The following is a 26,570-nucleotide window of genomic DNA, read 5'->3' on the forward strand; positions in this document are numbered from 1 at the left end:
CTACCATGAGGGGCCAATAATGATTCTAGTGACTGACCTCTGGGCCACATTATAGTGTACTTAATATTTAAAAAACGGACATATAAATTTTCTATTAATATTTCGACAAAACAGACTGTAATAAATAAATTAATGAATTATGTTGTACTATAATTTAATTAATTGATTAATTTTATAAAATTTGGATTACTTAATTTTGAAAAATACTTAAATAAAAGGGCATGCATAATTACTCATATAATGAGAAATGTGAAACTGGTGTTTTGAAGATCACACAGGCAGATCATTTCAAACAGGTTACAAAGAACACATCACAGCCATAACAAAATTACAAAACACCTCCACATATGCAGAACACATCACAAATGCTAACCAACCAAAAAGCCAGAAAATAAACACACTAGAACAATATGAAATATAAAGACACACGAAGACACACCCCCAACGAAATTCTCAACACACAACCCAATTTCAGAACATACACACACTTTGATTCTACACTATACCACACGAACGCACCGTCACAGGAAACAGAACAAGAGGCGCCAAGACCAACAACGACCAGTTCTGAGGATGACCCATTAATAGGTCGAAACATGTAAGCAAGGTACATTAGAATTTAACACAAGAAAGTCTTATCATACATATTCCAAAGTGGTACAGTGTTAAAAGTTGTGTAATCAAGATGGATAATAAATTGTCGATATCTGATCTCTGCTCTGTGGTGCTCACTTTGTTTCCATCCTCTTTCACAAAATAATTAGCGAGCCAAGATTCATTATACTTCCTACACTCACAGTCGATGTTTCGAAAACATTTTTCACTTAAGTAAACCTGACACCACACTACCGCACGTTCAGTGGAGCGCTGACGAGGAATGGCAATGGAAGTTGTAGAGTTAGTGGATAAACGAAATATAAGGGATAAATGACCTACCCTGTGACGACTGACCGACCTGCCTTAGGATGGGGTGGCCTTGCAACGTATGCTAATCCCCAAACTCCAGCCACAGGGTCGCATTCGGTAAGTTTCTGGTACTGTCTTCCTCCGACGAGTTTAGCGCTGGGACCTGAGGTATTCTTGCCATCGGTGCGGGGGGGGTTGCAGGTAGATTCTTTTGTTGCTACAGCCAAGCCGAGACGAGCGGAGAGGGAAGTATTAATCGTCCAAAAATATGCAGTCTTCAGTTTGTAGTAGTGTGTGAATATTTCATATACATATTGTTTACCTAGACCTATATGATTTTGTTATTAATATATTAAATATATTGTTGCAATTTTTGCTCAAACATCTCCCCGATGTTAGCTATGTTAATATTATATGAATTACTCATGTGAAATATTTCACCGTTACAAATCATTTTTAAGGAAACATGCTGGGGAAAAGCTTTTGGTTTTATTCTGTTGGAATTTTAGAATATGTGTGATTGGTATCGTGAAAAACAGATTCCTATAATGTCATGCGAAAATCATTTATTGGTGATATCTTAAAATACAAATCAAGTAGTTTTACTTCTCAAGTGAGTTCAGGAGTACAGTATATTTAAATTGATTACTTTACAAATTTAATTCAATTCTACTAATCACTAAATTCTATAGTATGATTCTTCTTTTCATTTATATTATTATAGTTATATTGAGATTTTCCTTTTGATTTATATTATTGTATTTGTATTTCTGGTGGTGTGATGGCCTTAACTTCACCAGAATAAATAAATAAATAAATAAATAAATAAATAAATAAATAAATAAATAGGTAGGTAGGTAGGTAGGTAGGTAGGTAGGTAGGTGGATGGATGGATGGATAGATGGTTAGGTAGATAGATAGGTAGATAGATAGATAGATAGATAGATAGATAGATAGATAGATAGATAGATAGATAGATAGATAGATAGATAGATAGATAGATAGATAGATAGATAGATAGATAGATAGATAGATAGATAGATAGATAGATAGATAGATAGATAGATAGATAGATAGATAGATAGATAGATAGATAGATAGATAGATAGATAGATAGATAGATAGATAGATAGATAGATAGATAGATAGATAGATAGATAGATAGATAGATAGATAGATAGATAGATAGATAGATAGATAGATAGATAGATAGATAGATAGATAGATAGATAGATAGATAGATAGATAGATAGATAGATAGATAGATAGATAGATAGATAGATAGATAGATAGATAGATAGATAGATAGATAGATAGATAGATAGATAGATAGATAGATAGATAGATAGATAGATAGATAGATAGATAGATAGATAGATAGATAGATAGATAGATAGATAGATAGATAGATAGATAGATAGATAGATAGATAGATAGATAGATAGATAGATAGATAGATAGATAGATAGATAGATAGATAGATAGATAGATAGATAGATAGATAGATAGATAGATAGATAGATAGATAGATAGATAGATAGATAGATAGATAGATAGATAGATAGATAGATAGATAGATAGATAGATAGATAGATAGATAGATAGATAGATAGATAGATAGATAGATAGATAGATAGATAGATAGATAGATAGATAGATAGATAGATAGATAGATAGATAGATAGATAGATAGATAGATAGATAGATAGATAGATAGATAGATAGATAGATAGATAGATAGATAGATAGATAGATAGATAGATAGATAGATAGATAGATAGATAGATAGATAGATAGATAGATAGATAGATAGATAGATAGATAGATAGATAGATAGATAGATAGATAGATAGATAGATAGATAGATAGATAGATAGATAGATAGATAGATAGATAGATAGATAGATAGATAGATAGATAGATAGATAGATAGATAGATAGATAGATAGATAGATAGATAGATAGATAGATAGATAGATAGATAGATAGATAGATAGATAGATAGATAGATAGATAGATAGATAGATAGATAGATAGATAGATAGATAGATAGATAGATAGATAGATAGATAGATAGATAGATAGATAGATAGATAGATAGATAGATAGATAGATAGATAGATAGATAGATAGATAGATAGATAGATAGATAGATAGATAGATAGATAGATAGATAGATAGATAGATAGATAGATAGATAGATAGATAGATAGATAGATAGATAGATAGATAGATAGATAGATAGATAGATAGATAGATAGATAGATAGATAGATAGATAGATAGATAGATAGATAGATAGATAGATAGATTTTCTGCAATACTTGTATCTCTATTTCGCCAAAAATACGTTAGAAAACTAACAGGCATACTGTTCTCGTAAATTGGGCGAATGTTTTCAGTATGATTGTACTTCCTTCCAGACTAACGCTGTCACTGTTCCCTCCCACTCCAGTACCGCGCTAGACTAGTCGGAACCGCATTCCTCTCAGCACTAAACTCCTCAGAGGATGACAGTATATAGCTAGTCTACTCAATGAAAAGAATGCGATTGTCTTCATTTTCCAGGAATTAAAGGTTACAGCCTTCAAACTTTCGAGTCATGCTCAAAACATATTCTGCTGCTGGAAATTGAACTTTATAAAGTTGTTTAAAATTAACGAATTAATATTCAGACCATGCCGGGCCACTCAAACGGTCATTGCGGGTCGTGTGTGGCCGGCGGCCGTAGTTTGGGTGGCCCTGCTATAGATTATACTCTTCAAACTACTGTATGTCAACATCTTGTCCATGACCCATTGAATTCCTGTCACTATTTCTGTTATGACTTCCAGTACTGTTTTGAAGTATTCACTTTAAATAAGTTAATAACTTTTCGAGTCCGTCGTCATACTCGAACATTGGCTGTTTCATATATATTTCAGTACATTTTTTATATGAGCTCGACTACATTGCAGCACCAGATTTCAATGGAGCAGCACGTCCTTGTTTTCCCTGGCTCCTCTAGTCTCATTTACGATTCAAGTAGAAGTGTCAGTTCAACTCATATCTTGTATGACGTCATATCTGGATTAATGTTGTCATTTTAGTTCGAAAAGTGTAATGCAATTACAATGTCAGAGATAATACAACCAGTTCCTAAGGAAATAAATCCTTTATCCAATAGCATCACACACCTCATATATCTGTGAACAATTTTCTCATCAGTAACACAGGAAAATGTTATAATTTATCATCATCATCATCATCATCATCATCATCATCATCATCATCATACACACAGTGGAGATTCCGATCTGTTTTTTCTCGAAAAATAATCTTTTCTCCATGTGGGAATAATAATAATAATAATAATAATAATAATTTATTTTAGCTGGCAGAGTTAAGGCCGTAAGGCCTTCTCTTCCACTCAACCAGCAAAAAGTATACATACATATGTATCAACTTACAAAGAATTCAACAATTTGATTTAGATAAGAGCTACATGTATACAAGAGTTATTTACGAATTAAACAACAAAATACTATGAACTATTAATTAAACACTGAAATACAAACTATGTAGCAGAATTAAGCTAAAATACATAGAATGTTAATATATTTCAAATAATGTTAGATAATAGAAAGAGATTATTATGAGACGATTTTGAAAATACAGCGATGCATGTCTAAAGAAAGGAGTAACAATGTAGACAGTGATAGTTTGTCAGTATGATTGGATTGAAGTGCTAAGAAGGTTATCTTTTAAGCTGTATTTAAAAGTGTTTATTGTCTTGCAGCCCCTAATACTTTGTGACAGGGAATTCCATTGTTGCGAGGTGGATACTGTAAAAGATTATGAATAACGAGATGTTCTATGAAGAGGTATACTTAACGCGCCACAGATAAGTGATCTGGTATTACGTCGTGGTTAGAGTATAGATAAGAGAAACAAGATGAAAGGCATTTTGGTGTTGAAGTGTGCAGAATTCCAAAGAGCAATGACAAGGAGTGTAAAGTTGTACGTTCTTTTAGTCGGAGCCACGAAAGACTTGCGAAGGACGGTGATATGTGATCATATCGTCGGATGTTGCATACGTATCTGAAGCACATATTCTGTACTCGCTGTAACTTGACTGACAGTTCAGAACTTAAGTCACTTAACAAAACGTCACAATAATCGAAATGCGGCATTACTAGGGCTTCTACTAGGGCAGGGCCGGGCATGAGAGCGGCTCCATTTAGCCGGCCAGAGCTGCTTTCGCTCCGCAAGGCACTTCAATTCCAAGCCAGAGCAGAACGCTCACGCAGTGGCGGACTCGCATTACAGCTACCTTCCCTGCATTAATATAACAAGAGCCACGGTTGTTCTAGTCATTCAGTCTGTCAGTACATAATAGTTTATAAGGATATTACATCAATCCATTGTACAGTACAGAATTTATAACACTCTTATTAATTTAATGAAATAAACTTCGCTCTATGCACACACACAAATCATTAGGCTTATTTACATAACCCATACGCACATACTGCAATCTCCTCACCACAGTTCTACGAGACAGGCGTATGGCTTCCACTTCCTCTACTTGCTGTGGACAGAGTTCATCTGCTAATATAATTAAACATCGCTTGATGAATTCACCTTCGTTGAATGTTTTCAATTCCTTTGCAATTTCGTGGCAAATTTTGTAGCTAATTCTCATAGCCGATTCACTAAGTGCATTATTGTCATCCTGTTAATATATAATATAATATAATATAATATAATATAATATAATATAATATAATATAATATAATATAATATAATATAATATAATATAATATAATATATCATATCATATCATATGTTATATTATGTTATGTTATGTTATGATATGATATGATATAAGATATGAATGAATGAATGAATGAATGAATGAATGAATGAATGAATGAATGAATGAATGAATGAATGAATGAATGAAATAGCCTTGGATTTCCCGTGAAGGCCTAGGGCCTCCTAAAAAGGGGAGCTCTTTAGAGATCATGCGGTGAGCTAATCCGCATGACGGTGGGTTCTGTTCTATATAAGTTTTGTTCATCGTTCGTATGTGTACACTTGCACTCTCACTCGATACTCATAAGGTATGATATGACCGTAAATTAATACAACTTAAAATGTTTCTCAGGTACATTATATTAGAGTATCTATTCGATATTTATATTATTATAAGTTATTATAGTACATTTATAATATAGGCTATAATTTTAAATTATACAAATATTATGATATATCATAGTATAGTATATTACAGTTCATGATATATAATATTATGATATATTATATATCATAATACTTGTATAATTTAAAATTATATATTACTAAATGTATAATAACTTATAATGCAATGTAAATATCAAATAGATACTCTAATATAATTTACCTGAGAAACATGTTCTTTAAGTTTTTAAAAGACATGTTGGTTCAGAAAAGTGTGAATGCAATTAATAATTATGTATAATAAATTTTCAGTCAAATACACTTTTCAGTTTGTGAGGTCAGATAATCTGTTACATCACAATATTTATTACAAAGTCACTAATATTTTCGACTTTAAAAAGTCATCATCAGGTGCATGAGATGCAAACAATTTTAAATTAGGTGATAGTTGATCTAACAATTAATGACATAGCAAGTAACGCACATGCTGGCATTTGCAAGTATGTAAGTTTCGTGCCTCTTGAGGTAAACTGTACATGGTAAAGCTGAACACTGATGCTAGGTTCTCGTATGTGTATAAAACAAGGAAAGGCACAGCATGATATTAACCTTATGCAATTAAGGCTAAGTATTCTCATTAGGTCATATCATTAAACTTAAATTTGTACAATTTCATATTAACTATGTTAAAATGTTATATATAATGTATAAATTTAAAAGGGATGGAAAAAGCTGTGATGCAAATGCTGTTGGTAGGAGAGCACGCAGTCTAATGCCATATTTGTATAGTTGTTCGGTTGTTTACGTCCAGACAAGGAGGCGTGTTTCACCCGACGTTACATGTTTTAGACTCTAACCTAGCATCAGTGTTCAGCTTTACCATGTACAGTTTACCTCAAGAAGCACGAAACTTATATACTTGTAAATGCCAGAACGTGCATTACTTACTATATCATTAATTGTTAGATCAACTATCACCTAATTTAAAATTGTTTGCATCTCATGCACCTGATGATGACTTTTTAAAGTCGAAAATATTAGTGACTTTGTAATAAATATTGTGATGTAACAGATTATCTGACCTCACAACTGAAAAGTGTATTTGACTGAAAATTTATTATATATAATTATTAAATGTTCTTTAAGTTGTCTTAATTTATGGCGTTCATTACCAACATATTTGTAATATTCAGTAGCATGTTGTAAAGAATAATGTCGTTGGATATTGAACTTCTTAATCAGTTGGAGTGTTTTATGACAAATTAAACATTTACTTATCCACTTCTCTCTACGAAAAAGAACTCCTCCTCCCATGATACATTAAACGCATTGGGTATAGCGGGACGCTTTAGTGTATGAGCGGAAGCTCCGTCTTCAAAGTTCGCGATCATACAGCAGAGTCACCACTGCACCGACACTGAATGATGTACAGTATGTATACGTCACACCGCTCGTGAGACCCGCTCTTTAAAGCACATAGCGCTCATTTCTCAGAATCACGTAATGTGCCCAGCCCTGTACTTTGGTAAGTTTTAGTTGTTGAGGCAAGAAGTTTCTTAAGCGACTCAAACAGTGAATGGAGGAACAGATTATTTTATCGTTTCTTTAACTTGAAAATTCCAATTTAAATTATTATCGAAAAAAGAAGCCAAGATTTTTTACGACAGATGAATAAGGGATTAGCGGGTTTGGGTTTGGGCATAAACTGGTTTGTAAGTTTTACCAATCTGACAATTTTGAACAGATATGACTTTTGATTATTTACATTGGCAAAAATAATTCCCATTCACCCTTCTCCATCCGTGAGTGGGTCTGTAATGAGGACAGAAATGTTTCCACAGGCGGACCTTTACTCTTCATGATCTATATTAGTGACGTGACTAATATGATAAAACACTGCAGATACCATATTTATGCTGACAACTTGCAAATTTATTTGCATTTCCACCCTGACGAGACTAGTGACGTAGTAAATAAAACAAACAAAGACTTGAATTCGATTTCACTGTGAGCACACAAATTTGGATTAAGGTTAAATCCAGAGAAATCGCAAGCAATCGTAATGGGACATAATCGTCTACAAAGCACTCTTGATAGTAGTACTATACCACATATAATATTGAATGGGATTATTGTTAAATACAGTGAAACAGTTGAAAATCTTGGCATTTTTATGGATAGCGATCTAAACTGGAACACTCAAGTAACACACATGTGCAAAAAAATATTTTCTCAACTTCACTCCTTGTTTCATATGAAAGAATTTCTACCACTTACAAGTAAACCTTCACTTGAGGTAAAAAACAATGAAAATGAAACTTATATTTTTGGAATCAGCATAATAAAATATGAATAATCCTAAAATGTCGTAACTCGACTGTAATTATCAAGTGCGATACACAGCCCAGAACACGAGGCTTCAAGCAGCAAGAAAACATACTTTCAACTAGCGATTAATGCATAAGAAGGAAAACGATGATGTGGTCATCATGTTACTTAACGCATCGTATTCCAGAATCTGATTTGTTTTTATCCAGAAACATATGTCGCACAACAGTGATAGCTAATGCAAAATGTTGGAAACACAAATTGTCAGTACACCACCCGCACTTTATACAGGCTGATTTTGCACAGATCGTACATATTCCTTGTACATTTCGGATACAGTACTCTGTAGTGTTTTGAAAACGTTGTCCACTTCTGGATCCCAATTCAGCTAACACCCAACCATACCCATGCGCCTGTTGGAATCGTGGAGAAGGAAACTTCAGGTAAACAAGCGACTGTAGTTTCAGTATATTGTTGCGTTGTTGTAATGTATCACATGAATCATCAAAATCTACATAATGAGAAATGTGTCAAATCATATGCTTGTATATTCGAAAAAAGTATCTGTCCAGAGATTGCTACTTATAAGTCTTATTTGGTGGTGTGATTTTAACTACTAGTTTTTCGGGACCATAGTCCCCTTCTTCTAACAGTTGCTTAATTGTATTTTCGTCGCAGTGGACATCATACGAGTCCAACAGCAGAAGATTGCAAGTTGCAGGATTAGGAAGGAATACGAGTATTTCTCGTAAGAATTGTATCCATATTTTTTGGTCATTTTTCCCGACGAAGTCCATTTTACTACAAGGTTGTCACTTTGGAAAATGCGTTCCGCAACTCTTTGACTTATACCTTTCGGTTCTTGGAGAATAAGTAGTAACTTTGGCATCAGTTTTCCAGCTTTAGAAACCACCGGCGTTATAGTGTAGGAATGTGTAGTTGCCCCCTTGGATTGCACGACACCATACACTTTACTGGTTCCTTGACGTTCTAATGTTCTGCCGAAAGGCATTTCCTTATGGAACCCACATTCATCTGTATTAAACACTTCATCATCATTGTATATGTCCAAACTGTCCAAAATCATACCACCAAATACGATTTATGAATTGCAATCTTTTGACAGTTGACTTTCGTGTGTTAACCAAGTGAATTTATGCTTCATACTGCTCCATGACCTATGGTTAAACTTTTTCTTTTTGTTTGTCGGTACACCTGACAGAATCCAATACTCTGTTACTTCACATTTTTCTTCAAAGCCAATGACTCGGGATGTTTTGGAGGGGACGGAGCGTATTGAGAACCGGAACTTTGTGAAGTACTTAATTCCTCTTCTGAGGTAGTATTTGTTTTTTCAGTCTCCCATTCTCGTACATGAGGCATGACATTGTCATCATTTCATGGTTCATTTTCATCAGTGTCCAGAGTATGACTTTCTTCAACTGCTTCAGATTCATAACTCTTTAATAAGTCATATATATCATCAACAATTTCAAGTTACTTCCGCGACATTTCACTGTCTCCTTATAACCCCCTTCATTTAGTTTATCCAAAATTTTAATCATTATATTCACTGGGTTCATCTTCAGCTCACTACACATAACATTACACAATAAACTGCAAGGTACAAACTAGCTGACAGCACGACTACTGTCTTCGCTCACGCGTCTAGCATTTCTGCGTGGTATAGTTGTTTGCAATCTAAGTAGCCCATGTCAACTTGATCTTGATTGGTCGCGATCTCTGGTGTTCATTGCGTTCGAGTTGTAAAATTTACGTATTTTGTATTGCTTTTAATGCTTAATCGAATGGTAATAAAGGTAAGTCTTTGTTTTCTTACCCCACCTGAAGGTTTACTTGTTAGTCTAAAACAGAATCTTATTCAGATACTTGTAATGCCCCATTTTGATTATTGCGATTCCTTGCTATCTAATGTAAGTTCACTCTTATCTGAGAGACTAAAACGTGTTCATAATGTGTGCATACGATTCATCTGCAATACTCGTAAATTTGACTATATGTATAACACCTTCCCTCCAGTTACTTCCATGGGTGCGTCTGAAGGAACGAAGAACAATACATTCACTGTCTCTTCTCTTTAGAATCATGCATACTTCTACTCCGAATTATCTGTTATCGTGCTTTCAATTTCTTACAACTCTTCGAAACCGACATCAAGCACTTATTTCTATCCCTCATCATAGAACGTCTTAATACTCATCTTCCTAAAATGTAGAAATACCCCGCATCTGGAATTCGTTGCCCAATGACGTCAGGGACTGCCGGACTTTATCACAATTCAAAATTAATTAGGCAAATTTTTTCTTAGTTAATGTGTTTTAGGTATTGTTAGAAGTATTGATTTGTATTTTTTTTCTTTTTCTTTTTTAATCTAGATTAAAATGTCAAGTTTCTTGTTTATGTTAGTTAATTAGTTAGGATGCAATTAATTATGATACTTAATCACTTATTTAAAGTTTGTGTGACTGCAACCTGTGTATATTTTTGTGTGGCTTTGCTTTGTTTATAGTGTTTTTTTCTCTGTCTCTTTATTTCTCGTGTAGCTTTACTTTGTATATAGTGTTTTTTTCTGTTTATTTCTGTTATTGTATTTGTATTCCTGGTGTTGTGGAAGAGAAGGCCTGATGGCCTTAACTGCACCAAAATAAATAAATAAATAAATAAATAAATAAATAAATAAATAAATAAATAAATAAATAAATAAATAAATAAATAAATAAATAAATATTTCGAAGAAAGCTTCTGTTGCACTCTATTATGAGAAGCAGTGTTTAGTGAAATCGTAACTAGAATTTGTTTCTTTTTGTAACAGAAGAGTAATAAATGTTATTTTCCCTCTTCCGAAGCAGCTTAAACTGACACTTTATTATACTTGTCATCGGAATTGATGATATCCCAGGAATCACCGTAGGATTACCTAACATTTGCATAACAGAAATCTGGCTTTCAGGTAGTAGCTCCCTGTAAAGCAGGTTTGAATAATTTCAAGGAAAAGTTGTTCCGGAGCCGGGTATCGATTCCGGGACCCTTCGCTTAGCGCGCGAACGCTCTACCGGCTGAGCTACCCCAGAAAAAAATTAAGTCACACAGTATTGTGTGCACTCATAATTGAGTTCTGACGTCTTGTCAGCTCATTTGAGTTGTGTGGATATAAGAGGAAAAATTGTGACGGTGTCGTGTATAGTTCCTGGGGTAGCTGAGTCTGTACAGCGTTCGCGCGCTAAGCGAAGGGTCCCGGGATCGATACCCGGCTCCGGAACAACTTTTCCTTGAAATCATTCGGATAACAGTTGGGAAAACGTCCGTAATCAAATCATTCGTCCTAATGAGAATTGAACTCACGCCCCAGCCTTCAACTCGCTATCGTTTGAGCTATGTCGACGACCACAACAAACATTAATTTTACCTATTGTGTGCTTTCTCGATTTTTCTTAACAATTGGGAACACAAATGAGTAGTACAACAAAACTAGACAATGACAATATTCTTTCTCATTTCCAACTCATTGGCAATTATATCGATGATTTCCCAGAGCCGAATATATTCATTGTCTTTCCTTTTCCCTCCACGGAATTGATATTTGCTAGTTTATATTGAACAGCTATATTCAAAGTTCATAAAACACTGATGAAAATGAAAACAAAACTAGAATGAAAACATATCAAATGTGCCACAACAAACAATACACAGTGTTATATATCACCTCGCTCTTGGATATTCTATTCAAAGTTGGGAACTAAAATCAGAAAAAAAAAGTATATAGGCCTATATCAAGCTGGATGATAGAGGATTCCATGTTGCTGCTTAGGACAACATCTACCATAAAATAATAATTAATTCTTAAATAATATCCTCACAAAACAATTATCTAAAATCTCATACTCAGCTATTCGTTGGATAAGTTTTAATTGATATTACTATAACCTCTCTGTTTAATATTAATATTTTATATTGATTTGGGGAGTAATACAGGAAGCAGTCACACCAATGTCCGTATAAATGGTTGTAGAGTACAATGGATGGTAAGGAAGTATTTCTACATGTTGAATCTAAATACAATTTATAAATTCGTTAATCTTCCATGCTACGTACCCATTAGAGTTATACGAAATGTTTATTCGGCCTTCTTGAGTATATTATTCAATATGTCATTATTGTTTGCGGATGGAAATACAATAGTAATATGCGTTACAAGAGCGGTATGTTGAAGTTTTCATGTTCGAGGAAAGGTTTGAAAAAGCGAAACGTAGTACAGCTTTTTTAATTTCCGAGAATTGAAAGAAAACATACCGCTCGTGTATCGTACATTATACTGTGCGAAGAGCGTTTATTACATACCTGAAAGAGGAATTTCTAATTAGTTGCAATGAAATCTCCATCTTGGTTTCTGTTCAATGACGGCAAATTTGCAAAACAAATATATCTATCTTCAACATTGTTGCTTTAAAATGTTTTCTGTGTTTACTATACTCCAGCAGCCCGTGATATATGTCTGTTTTTTCCCCCAGTCTATGATGAGTCTGGAATCGTGTTGATTTTTTCACGGCTTCATTAATGTTACTTCCATCACGAATGCAGTAACTTTAGTGGAGTTGTAGAGTTTACTTAATTTTTTTTTAAATATTAAAAACAATAATTAACAGTGCAATTTAGGTAAAATTGCAGTGATAAGTTTCCAATTTATAATTATTACTATATTGAACGTCTCTAAAAATAATATGTTAAAAGCCTAAAGCAGTAAAATCAATATGTCACTTAAGCGGTAAGAAGAGGGAAATTGTTATGTGTGTTAGGTTGGGAATACTGAATGTGGAAATTTAGACTTTCCGCGGATTGGTTTTGTGCGGAAACCAAGCAAATACGCACGATCTCGCACAAAAATTATTCTGAGTCCGTTAAAATTAATACAAAAACGAATACTTAAAATTTGTTTAAGACACGTTTTGGTTATTGCACTAAATTAATTTATTCCGAATTTAATGGATTTCATACTGAAGAAATTTATACACATACTGTGTTAAAATTTTATCATGAAAATCGTAATAAGTTTATATTACAGACACACAATCATGACACAAGACGAAATAATAGTTCAGCATTAGTAGAACCTAAATGTTTCACATCTGCTGGTCTAAAGCATAACATTAATTTTAGCTCTCGGGTGTATAATTCTCTAGCTAAATTGCACCCAGAACTTCTGAAATATAACCCACTAAAATATAATAAGAAAATTAAAAACGTGTCAATGTCTTCAATTTGATTAAATAAATTTATAGTCTATGTATATGAATTAATGAGCCTGTATTAGCCTATATTTGTGTTCTGTAATTTCGGAATATATATTTTTCATAAATTGTTATACTTGATTCACGTACGATATTATTCTTCTTTATGTTAATATTATATTATGTAATTTCATTGTAGCTGTAATTTTACTTTTAGTTCATATTCTATTTTATTTATATATTCCTCTTATATTAATAATATATCTGAACTTGAACCGAACACGAGCGCTGCTCATTCGGTCCTAAAATTTATTAATATCATTTTATCCTCTTTTTTATATTTATGTATTTTATTCTATTTCTATTGTTATAAATTATATTCTGTAGTCTGTTCTATATTCTTTATTCTGTATTAATAATTAGGAATAAATAAATTCAACCGACAAATCGTATTGACAAATAAGACATCACTTGAAGTATTTTGATGTAATAAACCTCTTGCCGGGAACCCTTTTGTTTTTTAACAGTAGGGCACGAAATTGTTCAGTCTAGAATTCGATACAAATTATTTTCTGTAGGACGTACGCTCTTACACTGTACTTCAATTCAGTCCACAACGTAGGGAACTCTGTTTACATGTCACCTATCCAAACAGTTCAATTACTAGAAATACCTTGACAATGTTTTTCGTGGTAAATGGATTGGGCGTGGTGGTTCAGTATCTTGGCCTGCTAGGTCACCTGATCTAAGCCCGTTGTACTTTTTGTGTGAGGTGAATGAAAACCAAATTTTATATTACTCCAGTTATACGGGTCGTTGCTGCAGCCCATAAATTAAGAGCTATTCCTAGTAGACAATTTGTGTTTGCAATGGTCAGGCAGTTAACGATTATGAGGTGCAGAGTCTGTATCGAATCAGGAGGATCATACTTTGAACAAAATCTGCTATAATTTGTTAATTTTCGCTATGAATAAAATGTAATTATTTTTACACAAAGAATTGTTGAGGAAAATAAAATTTGAAATGATATAACAATTTTAAGGACAGGGTTTGTTCTCCAGTATGAAATACACTTGCATGCGAAGTTTCATGAATTCATCAATTAAAAATTTAAAAGTTAAGAGGAAAATGGGTTTCGAAAATGTCAGTTACAGTAAATGAGCGACAAGCTAGCTGAATATGAGAACTCTTGTCCATATTTAAATGAACAAGTCGATTGACACACGCTCAAGTTTCAGGTCATAACTCGAAAAGTATTATAAATATTTAAACGTTATTTTCACCGTACTGAGGGCTAATCATTAACCCTTTGAATGAGTCCATTTAGAATCAGTAATATTTCTGAACTTTCTGACTCATATGATTTGTCTGATAATTTCATTTGGTATCCTCAGAAGTAGTTTCGTTCTTTGCCGATAGAGTGCAGTACCCGTCAGTTCCTTGGCCAGCTGTTGTTAGGAAGGGGATTTCTTTGTATTTTTTTTGTTTTTAAATGGTGTCTCTATGAAAAAAATTCAGATCAGAAAGGGTTAAAGAAATACATTTTTTCGGCTTCCGAAGGTGTTTGTGACTCTTATACTTAAGACTCCAACACAATTTGAACACTATTAATGTCTAGAATTATAGTCAAACATCTAAAAATCCTAAACCATATTGTTGTACGCCATGAAAGTTTCTAATTATAATTTAATATCGGTACTTTGAAATATAACATAATGCTGAACACAGTGGGGACTCAAAATTAAAATTGAACTCTTGTAAGTCATCAACATTCATCATCAACATTTCACGGCTTAAGCCATTTAGGCTCGTTCCGGTCTCATAGATTTCAATTAAAAAGTTGTATCCATCTCTTCTTTGGCCTACCAACACTTCTTCTACCCTCTGGATTATAATCTAAAATGATTTTTGGTATTCGGCCTGGTTTCATACTCTGAACATGCTCCTTCCAATTGTTCCTATATTGCTCTATTTTATCCATCAGTTTAAAAATATTTAATTCATTCCTGATATCTTCACTTTTCCTTTTATCCAAAAGTGTGCAACCAGCTACACTACGTAAAAACTTCATTTCAGCTGCTTCTATAGTTTTTTCTTCTTTCTTGGTTAAAGTCCAAAATTCACTACCATACAGCAATATAGGCACAGCCATAACCTTATAGAATTTTAGTTTGGTTTCTCTTCTAGTGTATTTCAGGGATCTCTTTATTGTGCCACATATAAAATTAAATTTACTAAGTTTATTAAAAAGATCTTCCTTCTTAAAATAGGAGATATTACAGCCTAGATAGTTAAAATTATTTACTTGCTCAATAGGTTTCCCATCCAAAATAATTTTTGCTCGTAAGGTATCTGGTCCTTTAAAAGCTAAAACTTTAGTTTTCTTTGTAGATATATTAAGATTATAATTTTTAAGAATATTACTTAGTTGAAATGTGGCCTTCTGTAAATCATTTTCTAAGTCCCACAGTAAATTGAACACCGTTAAATTACCAAATTATAGTTACAATATTTATCTTTGTGTAGCTGACCCCTTATACTTAAAATTGTTGTACGCCATGATACTTTCTAATTATAATTTAATGTCAGTACTTAGAAATATAACATAATGCTGAACAACGTGAAAACGCAACACCAATTTGAACACTATTAATATCTAGAATTATAGTCAAACATCTAAAAATCCTAAACCATATTGTTGTACACCGTGAAAACTCAAAATTAAAATTGCATTCTTGTTAAGTCCCACACGAAATTGAACACCGTTAAAGTACCAAATTATAGTTACAATATTTATCTTTGTGTAACTGACCCCTTATACATAAAAATTGTTGTACGCCATGATAGTTTCTAATTATAATTTAATGTCAGTACTTAGAAATATAACAATGCTGAACAACGTGAAAACGCAACACCAATTTGAACACTATTAATGTCTAGAATTATAGTCAAACATCTAAAAATTCTAAACTATATTGTTGTACGCCGTGATAGTTTCTAATTATAATTTAATATCGGTACTTTGAAACATAATGCTGAACACCGTGAAAACGCAAAATTAAAATTGCATTCTTGTTAAGTCCCACACTAAATTGAACACCGTGAAAGTGCCAAATTATAGTTACAATATTTATCTTTGTATAGCTGACCCCTTATACTTAAAAATTGTTGTACGCCATGATAGTTTCTAATTATAATTTAATGTCAGTAATTAGAAATATAACAATGCTGAACAACGTGAAAACGCAACACCAATTTGAACACTATTAATGTCTAGGATTATAGTCAAACATCTAAAAATTCTAAACCATATTGTTGTACGCCATGAAAGTTTCTAATTACAATTTAATATCGGTACTTTGAAATCTAATATAATACTGAACACAGTGGAGACTCAAAATTAAAATTGAACTCTTGTAAGTCCCACAGTAAATTGAACACCGTTAAATTACCAAATTACAGTTACAATATTTATCTTTGTGTAGCTGACCCCTTATACTTAAAATTGTTGTACGCCATGATACTTTCTATTTATAATTTAATGTCAGTACTTAGAAATATAACATAATGCTGAACAACGTGAAAACGCAACACCAATTTGAAGACTATTAATGTCTAGGATTATAGTCAAACATCTAAAAATTCTAAACCATATTGTTGTACGCCATGAAAGTTTCTAATTACAATTTAATATCGGTACTTTGAAATATAATATAATACTGAACACAGTGGAGACTCAAAATTAAAATTGAACTCTTGTAAGTCCCACAGTAAATTGAACACCGTTAAATTACCAAATTACAGTTACAATATTTATCTTTGTGTAGCTGACCCCTTATACTTAAAATTGTTGTACGCCATGATACTTTCTATTTATAATTTAATGTCAGTACTTAGAAATATAACATAATGCTGAACAACGTGAAAACGCAACACCAATTTGAACACTATTAATGCCTAGGATTATAGTCAAACATCTAAAAATTCTAAACCATATTGTTGTACGCCATGAAAATTTCTAATTACAATTTAATATCGGTACTTTGAAATATAATATAATACTGAACACAGTGGAGACTCAAAATTAAAATTGAACTCTTGTAAGTCCCACAGTAAATTGAACACCGTTAAATTACCAAATTACAGTTACAATATTTATCTTTGTGTAGCTGACTCCTTATACTTAAAATTGTTGTACGCCATGATACTTTCTAATTATAATTTAATGTCAGTACGTAGAAATATAACATAATGCTGAACAACGTGAAAACGCAACACCAATTTGAACACTATTAATGTCTAGAATTATAGTCAAACATCTAAAAATTCTAAACCATATTGTTGTACGCCATGAAAGTTTCAAATTATAATTTAATATCGGTACTTTGAAATATAATATAATACTGAACACCGTGAAAATTCAAAATTAAAATTGCACTCTTGTTAAGTCCCACAGTAAATTGAACACCGTTAAATTACCAAATCATAGTTACAATATTTATCTTTGTACTAACAATATTTCAACAGTATAAATGTATCAGAAATTCACCACTTTTTATTACTCGTATTTAAATTATACTCGTGAATATCTCATTTAATTGGCTTTTCATATACAGTTTGATGAAGGTAAACAGAGTTTTAAAATGTTGGTAGTAGTGTTTCTCGTCGCCACTTTTTTTCGTCGTCGAATAATTATTTCGTTCGTAATTGATCTGAAATGTAGCAATTTGTATGCTAATCTCATTGCTTCTATTCTCAGTACGTGTTTTTCGATTAGTTTTTTTTATCGATGCAATAAATAACGAAATTTAGACTGATTACCTGCAATTTTGTTCCAATATCTCTTCTGCTTGTATCATCGATTATTGTATAAGTAGCTACAAATCTAAGGGAGAGAGGTTCAGATTCTTGAGTCATGTGTTAATGAGAGGGTTGCCATAGCTCTTCCAAACTGGGTTGAAGCATCGCATTTGGTTTTGACTGAATTCTTTGGCTAGTAGCTAATATTATCTGAAAGTGGTGTCTTTCGATGCAGCCATAAAATATGATCATCAGCGAATGAGAACGTTGCTAAATTCATATTAAAAATCCGCTAAAATATTCCAGCGTGAATATGTTAGGAAAGAATTCACAAACAATTTGGGACAACACTGGAATTTTACTTGAAGCAAGTAAAGAGATAGGTTTGGAAGTAAATCCCGAAATGACAAAGTATATGATTATGTCTCGTGACCAGAATATTGTACGAAATTAAAATAAAGAAGATGGAAATTTATCCTTTGAAGAGGTGGAAAAATTCAAATATCTTAGATCAACAGTAACGAATATAAATGATAGTCGACACCACCTCATTCTAGTGCCGAGGTCATGGAAAGCATGGGGCTCTACCTCCATGCCCCCAAAGTGCCTTCATGGCATGTTACGGGAATACCTTTACCTTTTACTCGATAGGAAATTAAACACAGAATAAATATAGGAAATGCATGTTATTATTCAGTTGGGAAGCTTAAGTCATCCAGTCTGCTGAAGAGACAAATTCACTTGCTGACTTACGTTTCTGATAAATGCACTATTATATGAAATAGTAATATACGTTACAAGAGCGGTATGTTGACGTTTTCATGTTCGAGGAAAAGATTGAAAAAGCGAAACGTAGTTGAGCTACTTTAATTTCCGAGAACATGAAAACAAACATACCGCTCATGTATCGTACATTATTTTGTTGCGAAGATCGTTTATTACATACCTGAAAGACGAATTTCTAATTAGTTGCAATGAAATCTCCATCTTGGTTTCTTTTTAATGACGGCAACTTCGGAAAACCAAAATATCTTCCTTAAACATTGTTGTTATAAAATGTTTTCTGTGTTTACTATACTCCAGCAGACCATGATATACGTCTGTATTTTTTCCCCGAGTCTATAAATGCGAACTTAAAACAAACGGTAAGGTTATGTAATGATTTATTTTTAATTTTAATATTTTAACAATATTATTTATATAACATATTACAGTAATAACATCCGCATCTGGAATCTTGTTGATTTTTTCACGGCTTCCTTAATGTTACTTGTATCAGGAATGGAATAATTTTCGTGGAGTAATAAACTGTACTTAATTTTTGCAAATAGTTAAAAACAATAATTAACATTGCAATTTAGGTGAAATTGCAGTGGTAAGTTTCCAATTTATAATTATTACTATGTTAAACGTCTCTAAAAATAATATGTTAAAAGCCTAAAGCAGTAAAATGAATGTCGCGCTTAAGCGGTAAGAAGAGGGAAATTGTTATGTGTGTTACGTTGGGAATACTGAATGTGGTATTTCACACTTACCGCGTATTGGTTCTGTGCGGAAAACAAGCAAATACGCACGATCTCGCACAAAATTATTTATACCTATTACTGTGAAAATTGTAAGTAAATTAGCCTCCACACTAAGCCAAATACAATCATAATTTTTTCTCATTTTCTCTCTCTTTTTTTCTTCGATTTTTGCTCTAGTGTGTTATTTATTGGTGTGAAATAGCTAGCTAGTTTAAATAAATAAATAAATCAGTCAGTCAGTAAGTGAATGAATGAATGAATGAATGAATGAATGAATGAATGAATGAATGAATGAATGAATGAATGAATGAATGAATGAATGAATGAATAAATAATTGCAATTTTTATGAATCAGTGAGCTAAAACGAAGCATGATATATCTGTACTGTATTATCATTCACTTCGAAAGTTTCCCTCTATTTTATTATGGTGTGTTGATGTTTTAAATATTTAGTAGCAAGGAATTTGAGGTGATTTATAGTGAAAAGAGCAAGGAACTTTCGTAAGTCGATGGTTTTAGGTATTGTTTTTAAAGATGCATTTTAATAATATGGAACTTCGGATGTGTAAGACAAGTTATTTTCTAAAATAAAATTTCTTACATAATACAATTCGAAGAAGCTTTGATCATAACTGTGAAACAAGATATGCCCTTACTTATTAAATCATCTTACAATCTTCAAAGTCCTCAAAGAGAAAGCCGAAAAAAAGACTTTGTATGAGCAACCCCCAAAATTCATGAGACAAGAGTTGAATAAAGCGAACAGCGACATTTTTACAGCTCAAGGCATCAAAAGACTCGAATTATAAGTAGAATTGCAAGGTGCCTCTTGAAAAGTGAGCCTGATTATATGCACAATTTTAATTTTGACGTTTATGTTGCCATCTCAAAATTAAAACAGAAATAAAAGAATTGCAATATAAGTTTCTTTAATCATACCCACATAAATTATCTGGTACTAAGTCTTGCCAACTAGAAAGGATAATTTTACTAGTGGTTCCTTTCCGGATTGTGGGAACTACTCCAACATAATGCCTGAAAGTCACGGAGAACCACTTGGAACGTTTTGAAGCTATCTGGAAATCACTTCGAATAATTTTCATAACCACTTCGTACTCGTTCCTGTCTGAGGACGAAAATCTGTTGTAGTCAGATCGGGTGAATTTAGAGCTCTTGTGGTCCACTATAACAATCGCTCACTTAGTAACAAGAGTTGTATTAGGCTTAGAAACGCTTCAGGGTTTCGTTGAAGCTGCTTCTCGTAATATCACTTCCAGCGGCTTTTGTTTCAGACTCAAGCCTGGGAGGATACCACGGAGTTACTGACTCTAATTTAAGTTTCTCGGAATATCATACACACCACAAAACTGATTTTACACTCCTGTTACACTTTCAAATGTAGTAAATACAAATTTGATTCTGCGCCGTTTTGGAAGTAACAATTTTAATTTTTCGATCGTTTTTCATACTACTAATACTCTGTATTATGATGTATTACAAAATATTGGAATATAAGGTAGTTGCAGAGTTTCATTGTCTTACTTTTCAATTTTAAATTATTAGGGTATTGTCGGTCCTATATTTCAGTGACTGCTCATTGTTTATATACTTCCGGTTTATTTTGTCTTCTTCTTATTCTTCTTCTTCTTCTTCTTCTTCTTCCCTCCAAGTATTAGGCCAAATGGCCTGTTACGATCTCACAGTTGAATTTTCAATCCAGCGCTTCTTTGGACGACCGAGCGATCTCTTCCCGTTTGGACGATAGTGGAGCATAACTTTTGGGATTCTATCTCTATGCATGCGATGCAGATGATTTATCCAGTTGTTCTGATAATGTTTTACGTTATTAATTACAGGTTCTAGTTGTAATTCTTCCATTACATCTTCATTGCGTTTGTGATCCCATTTCGTATATCCCGCTGTATATCTAATAAATTTCATTTCATTAGCCGTTATTCTGCTTTCGTCTTTCTTCCTCAATGTCCATGCCTCACTGCCGTAACAAAGTACAGATCTCGCCAAGGTCTTGTAGAGGCGAATTCGAGTATGCCTTTGTACTAGGGAAGGTTTCATAATGGTGTTAATTATTCCCATTGTTTTGGTGTATTTAGAAATTTTCTGTGAAATGTCTATTTCATCGAAAAAAGATCATGTGTATCCGAGATATGTAAAATAATTTATCTTTTCTAATATTTTTGAATCTAAACATATTTTGCTAGGCACAGGGTATTTTCCGCAGAAGGCCATAATTTTAGTTTTTTCTTTGTTGATTTTCATGTCATATTTAATTCCTATTTTATTATGACTGATATTTCTCCCAGCCGTAAATATTGTTAAACTATAAATTAAGTAAAATAAATACATTAATCAATCACTAAAATAAGTTTAATACGAATTAATAACAAAAAACATTTCTTCTAAGAGAAAATGTTTTCAGAATCACATTTTTCATATAATTCCCTTGTTCTACTTTTACAAGTCCTTCACACCTCTACACTTACCTACCTTACCTCCCGTTTCAGTTACCTGTCATCATATCGTAATCTCTTCACATGCACGCAAAAGAGCCGCATACTATCCATACTGACACATAAGATATCACCGTATTCATCATCATACACAATCTCGTTCTCGCGCTTGTGGAATACCTTACCCAATGACATCAGAAACTGTCGGAATTAAGCAGCGTTCAAAAACAAACTCATTAAACAGAGCAGAAATTTTGGACCCAAAATATATAATGCATTAATTAGAGCTTACCCTGAGCTAAGTACACTTATCACACATAGATTTAAGAAACAAATCAGATTAATTATTTAATTGTTTAAGCTAAGTGAGTTAAAAATTGATACTTGTAATATTTATGTACTTTTGTATTTTCTATTTGTATATAGAACCTATTATTACATGCTGTATGTATTTTACCATTTATTAATGTTATTGTGCTCAATGAACTCTCTTAATTTTGTGATATATTTTGTATAACTGATCTGAACTGCGCCCGAGCACGAGCTTCTGCTCTTTCGGGCTGCAATGCCTAATGTAGCTCAAGTGTAAAGTATTAAATAAATAAATAAATTAATTAATTAATTAATTAAATCAAATTAAATTTTCTTACTGCGTAGAGTAGGTTTTTTTACTTAATTAATAAAAATTGTCTTTCTTCTTAACTTTTACAATAAACTGTCTAGTTTTTATTAATCAATTAATCTTTCAGTACTTTTATTTTTATTGCTTTTGTAAATTTAATATTAATTGTAATTAAAATTGTAATTGTATTCTTAATATTGTAGTTGTAATCTCCTGGTAGAGGGGAAGAGAAGGCCTGATGATCTTATCTGTACCAGGTTAAATAAATAAATAAATAAACAAATAAATAGATAAATAAATAAATAAATAAATAAATAATCATCTAAAAAGGCACATTTGATGTAATGAGTAGTTGTGTGGTTTGTATTATTGTGACTAATTGTGAAATTTTGTTTCAGTTGTGCCAACTTGTAAAGATGACCGCGAGGAATTGCTGGGCGCCCTGAAACACGAGACGGTAGCGCTGAGGTGTGAGGTGGACGCGAACCCACCCCTCGTGACGTTCCACTGGACGTTCAATAACTCGGGCGATCTGGCAGAGGTGCCTCCGTCTCGCTTCACGAGCGTGGGTTCTGTGTCTCGCCTCAACTACACCCCAGTCTCCGACATGGACTACGGCACCCTCGCCTGTTGGGGCTCCAACGCGGTCGGCCACCAACGGGCGCCGTGCATCTTTCAGGTAGTGGCTGCAGGTAACTTGCAAGGCTTCAGAACTCACCTTGACCTTCCCTGTCACCGCACTTCACTCTTAGGGTATTTGCATTGTCTTACTACATAAATTTCTTGTGCAAAAATACTTTCGCTTTATGTGACTGATTCCTGAAATTTACCGGTAACTATGACAGCAAAATTACTGTTTCTTTAATACTATGAATCGTATAAAATAAATAGAGTGTTACAATAAGTGTCTCCTACTTTTAATATATAGGATGTTTCTAAATTAGACCGACAAACTTTGGGCTCGGATAGAAAACCTTTTTTCAAACAATTTTTGTTCAGAAACTCATGGACTGCGACACTTCCTTTCAGAGCGAGAAGGGTTTATGTAATTACAAGGTTCGATCGTACAGGAAGGGATTGAAGTACTAATTAGTTACGTGAAAAGTGAATAAACAAATCATTAATGTTACAGGCACAATTTATTGACCCAAACATACAGAAAAAACGTAAACAAAACAAAGTGAATGTAAAGGAATATTCACTTCAATGTTGCTTTATTGTTCCATCACTATAACAAGTGCTGGAACACACGTCCAATGACTTTCAGACAATCATTGCATCGATGTGCCATACTTTGTCGTATCCTTTCAAAGACGCCAGGTATTTCCCTTATTTCAGCAACTGTCCATACAATGCGTGTTGCAAGATCTCCTTCATAGTCAACAGGAGTGTCATAAACCACAGGTAGTAATCTAATTGCATTAATGCATGATACCGAGCTCAGGGAATAAACAAACGCGGTCGAATAATGATACTGCGCTGACGGAGTAAACAAACTGAATGGTAGCATAAAACTCCTCTTGCACTGAAACGAAACGTCATAGGCCATGGGTTTCTTAACGAAAAGTGTTCGAAAGAAGTTTATCTATCCGATCCAAATTTTGCTGGTCTAATTTAAAAACACCCTGTATAACAGCTGCCGTGTTTATAAAGTTATAGCAGTCATCTTTTTCCCATAGTTACAGATTTGGTTGACAAATATTCATGGAACGTTACACCATTCCCCAATGAGTCGAGATCATTAAAATTTATTATTAAAAAGGTTATAATTTAGCCAACCATTCCGTGCATTATATGAAGTGTTCAGTGTGTGTAAGATATCGGGCTATGATAAGGGAATGTTTTTGGCCTCAAATAGAAGGTATGAATCTCAGAAACGTCTCGTTTCAGCAAGATGGCACCACACATCATTTCGCGTGATGGTGATGTTAACTGGCACTCGAGATCATGTAATTTAACGCCGCTGGATTACTTCTTATGGGGTTATGCTAAATAACGGGTTTATGCCAAGCCGGAAACAGTTAATGACCTTAGGAACAAAATCGCTTGCGTTATTCGTGAAATTGAGCCTGGTTTATGTTTGTCTGTTATTTAAAATTGGAAGACACGTACAGTATACGTACAGACCAACAAAGCCGCGGCGTCCATTTAACTGACTTCTCTTGTAATGCTATTAAGTGTGCTTCAAAATAATAGTAATTAAATAAATAAACCTTATACAAGAGTATCCTTGCGTCATAAATCACAGCTGGATTAATCATATTGGTAAAGAAAAATCAAACATGCATTCTGATTGGTTAAATTAAAACAAGCATTGTTCGGACTCTTTTCTAATACGGAATTCCAATAAAAAGACTTGTTCCTGTATTGCCCAGAATAAAATTTAAATGTAATAATTAGTGTCTATGAATCATTAAGATGACGTCTTAAATTTTATGTAAACAAAAAAGGTCCTAAGGTCAATCTCACCTGCACTGTAGCGGGCTTAGTTTCAAAGTTAGTAAGCAGTTCGTTCTTAAAGTGACTCCTGAAGACCAGTCAATACAGATAGGTTTTATGTTGTAACATTTTCTTTGGAACAGACCTAGAGATTTGCTTTACTTTGATTTTCATCTTATTTGTATTTCTTACATCTGATAGGAGGTAGATATAGGAGGTTTCCCAGGAACGATTGCACAATTTAATGAATGGCGTACTGGACCTTATCCGCCGAATTTAGCACCTGTATGATGACGCTCACTTTAGTCTGAGAATTAGTCGTCATCTCAATCGACTTTTTCCGAAAAGATGGATTGGTCGAGGGGGATCCACTGAATGGCCTGCTCTATCGCCAGATTTAATTCCAAGGATTTTTATGTCTGGGGACATTTGAAGTCCATAGTTTATGCAGCTCCTGTACGTACCTAATGGTGACATGCTGAGAAAGTGTATCCGAAATGAATTTGAACTATTAGGAAACACTCCAAGCGTTTTTAATAGAATACGCCAAAACAAGGAACGCAGAGTTAGGGGATGCATCGACATAGAAGGAGGCTACTTTGAACAATTTTTGTAATAGTGTCACCTGTACTACGAACTTGGTTGTTAGCACTGAAGTACCGCAACTCTGAAACTAAGCATTTTCAGTACCATGTTTGTATGAATGTTTTTCAATGTTTTGTTGTTAGAAATATGCCCTCTAAATATTTGATACCAATTTACATACACCTTACAAATGGATATTGTTTATTTTCATGTAGAGATATTTCACGACTCGTGTTGTGGTTTCAGGACCATACTGTACTTCTCATTCTGTATAAGTGTTCAGCAAACTTTGCAACCTTACAGCGGTCGATTGAAATGTTTATTTTCCAAATACAAGTGGAGTTTCATGTAGCAGTCAAATAACTACAAGCTTGTACGTTCATCCCGAGACTATTACGCGTAACAAGTATTTTGTGCTTTTGTTTATCCTTTATTCGTGTATACACGGTCATCGAGTGATTGAAACAC

General features: G+C 33.3%; 1 protein-coding gene across 1 annotated transcript in view; it reads left to right on the plus strand.

Annotated features, from left to right (window-relative positions):
* Nucleotides 1–26,570, plus strand: part of side-IV (sidestep IV) — a 620,396-nt gene that overhangs the window by 464,944 nt on the left and 128,882 nt on the right. Inside the window, exon 10 of the mRNA XM_069827023.1 lies at nt 23,477–23,770. Coding sequence (XP_069683124.1) covers nt 23,477–23,770 — 294 coding nt within the window. The remainder of the gene's footprint in view (nt 1–23,476; nt 23,771–26,570) is intronic.

The sequence above is a fragment of the Periplaneta americana genome, chromosome 5 (assembly GCF_040183065.1).
Source record: "Periplaneta americana isolate PAMFEO1 chromosome 5, P.americana_PAMFEO1_priV1, whole genome shotgun sequence".
Taxonomy (NCBI): Eukaryota; Metazoa; Arthropoda; class Insecta; order Blattodea; family Blattidae; genus Periplaneta; species Periplaneta americana.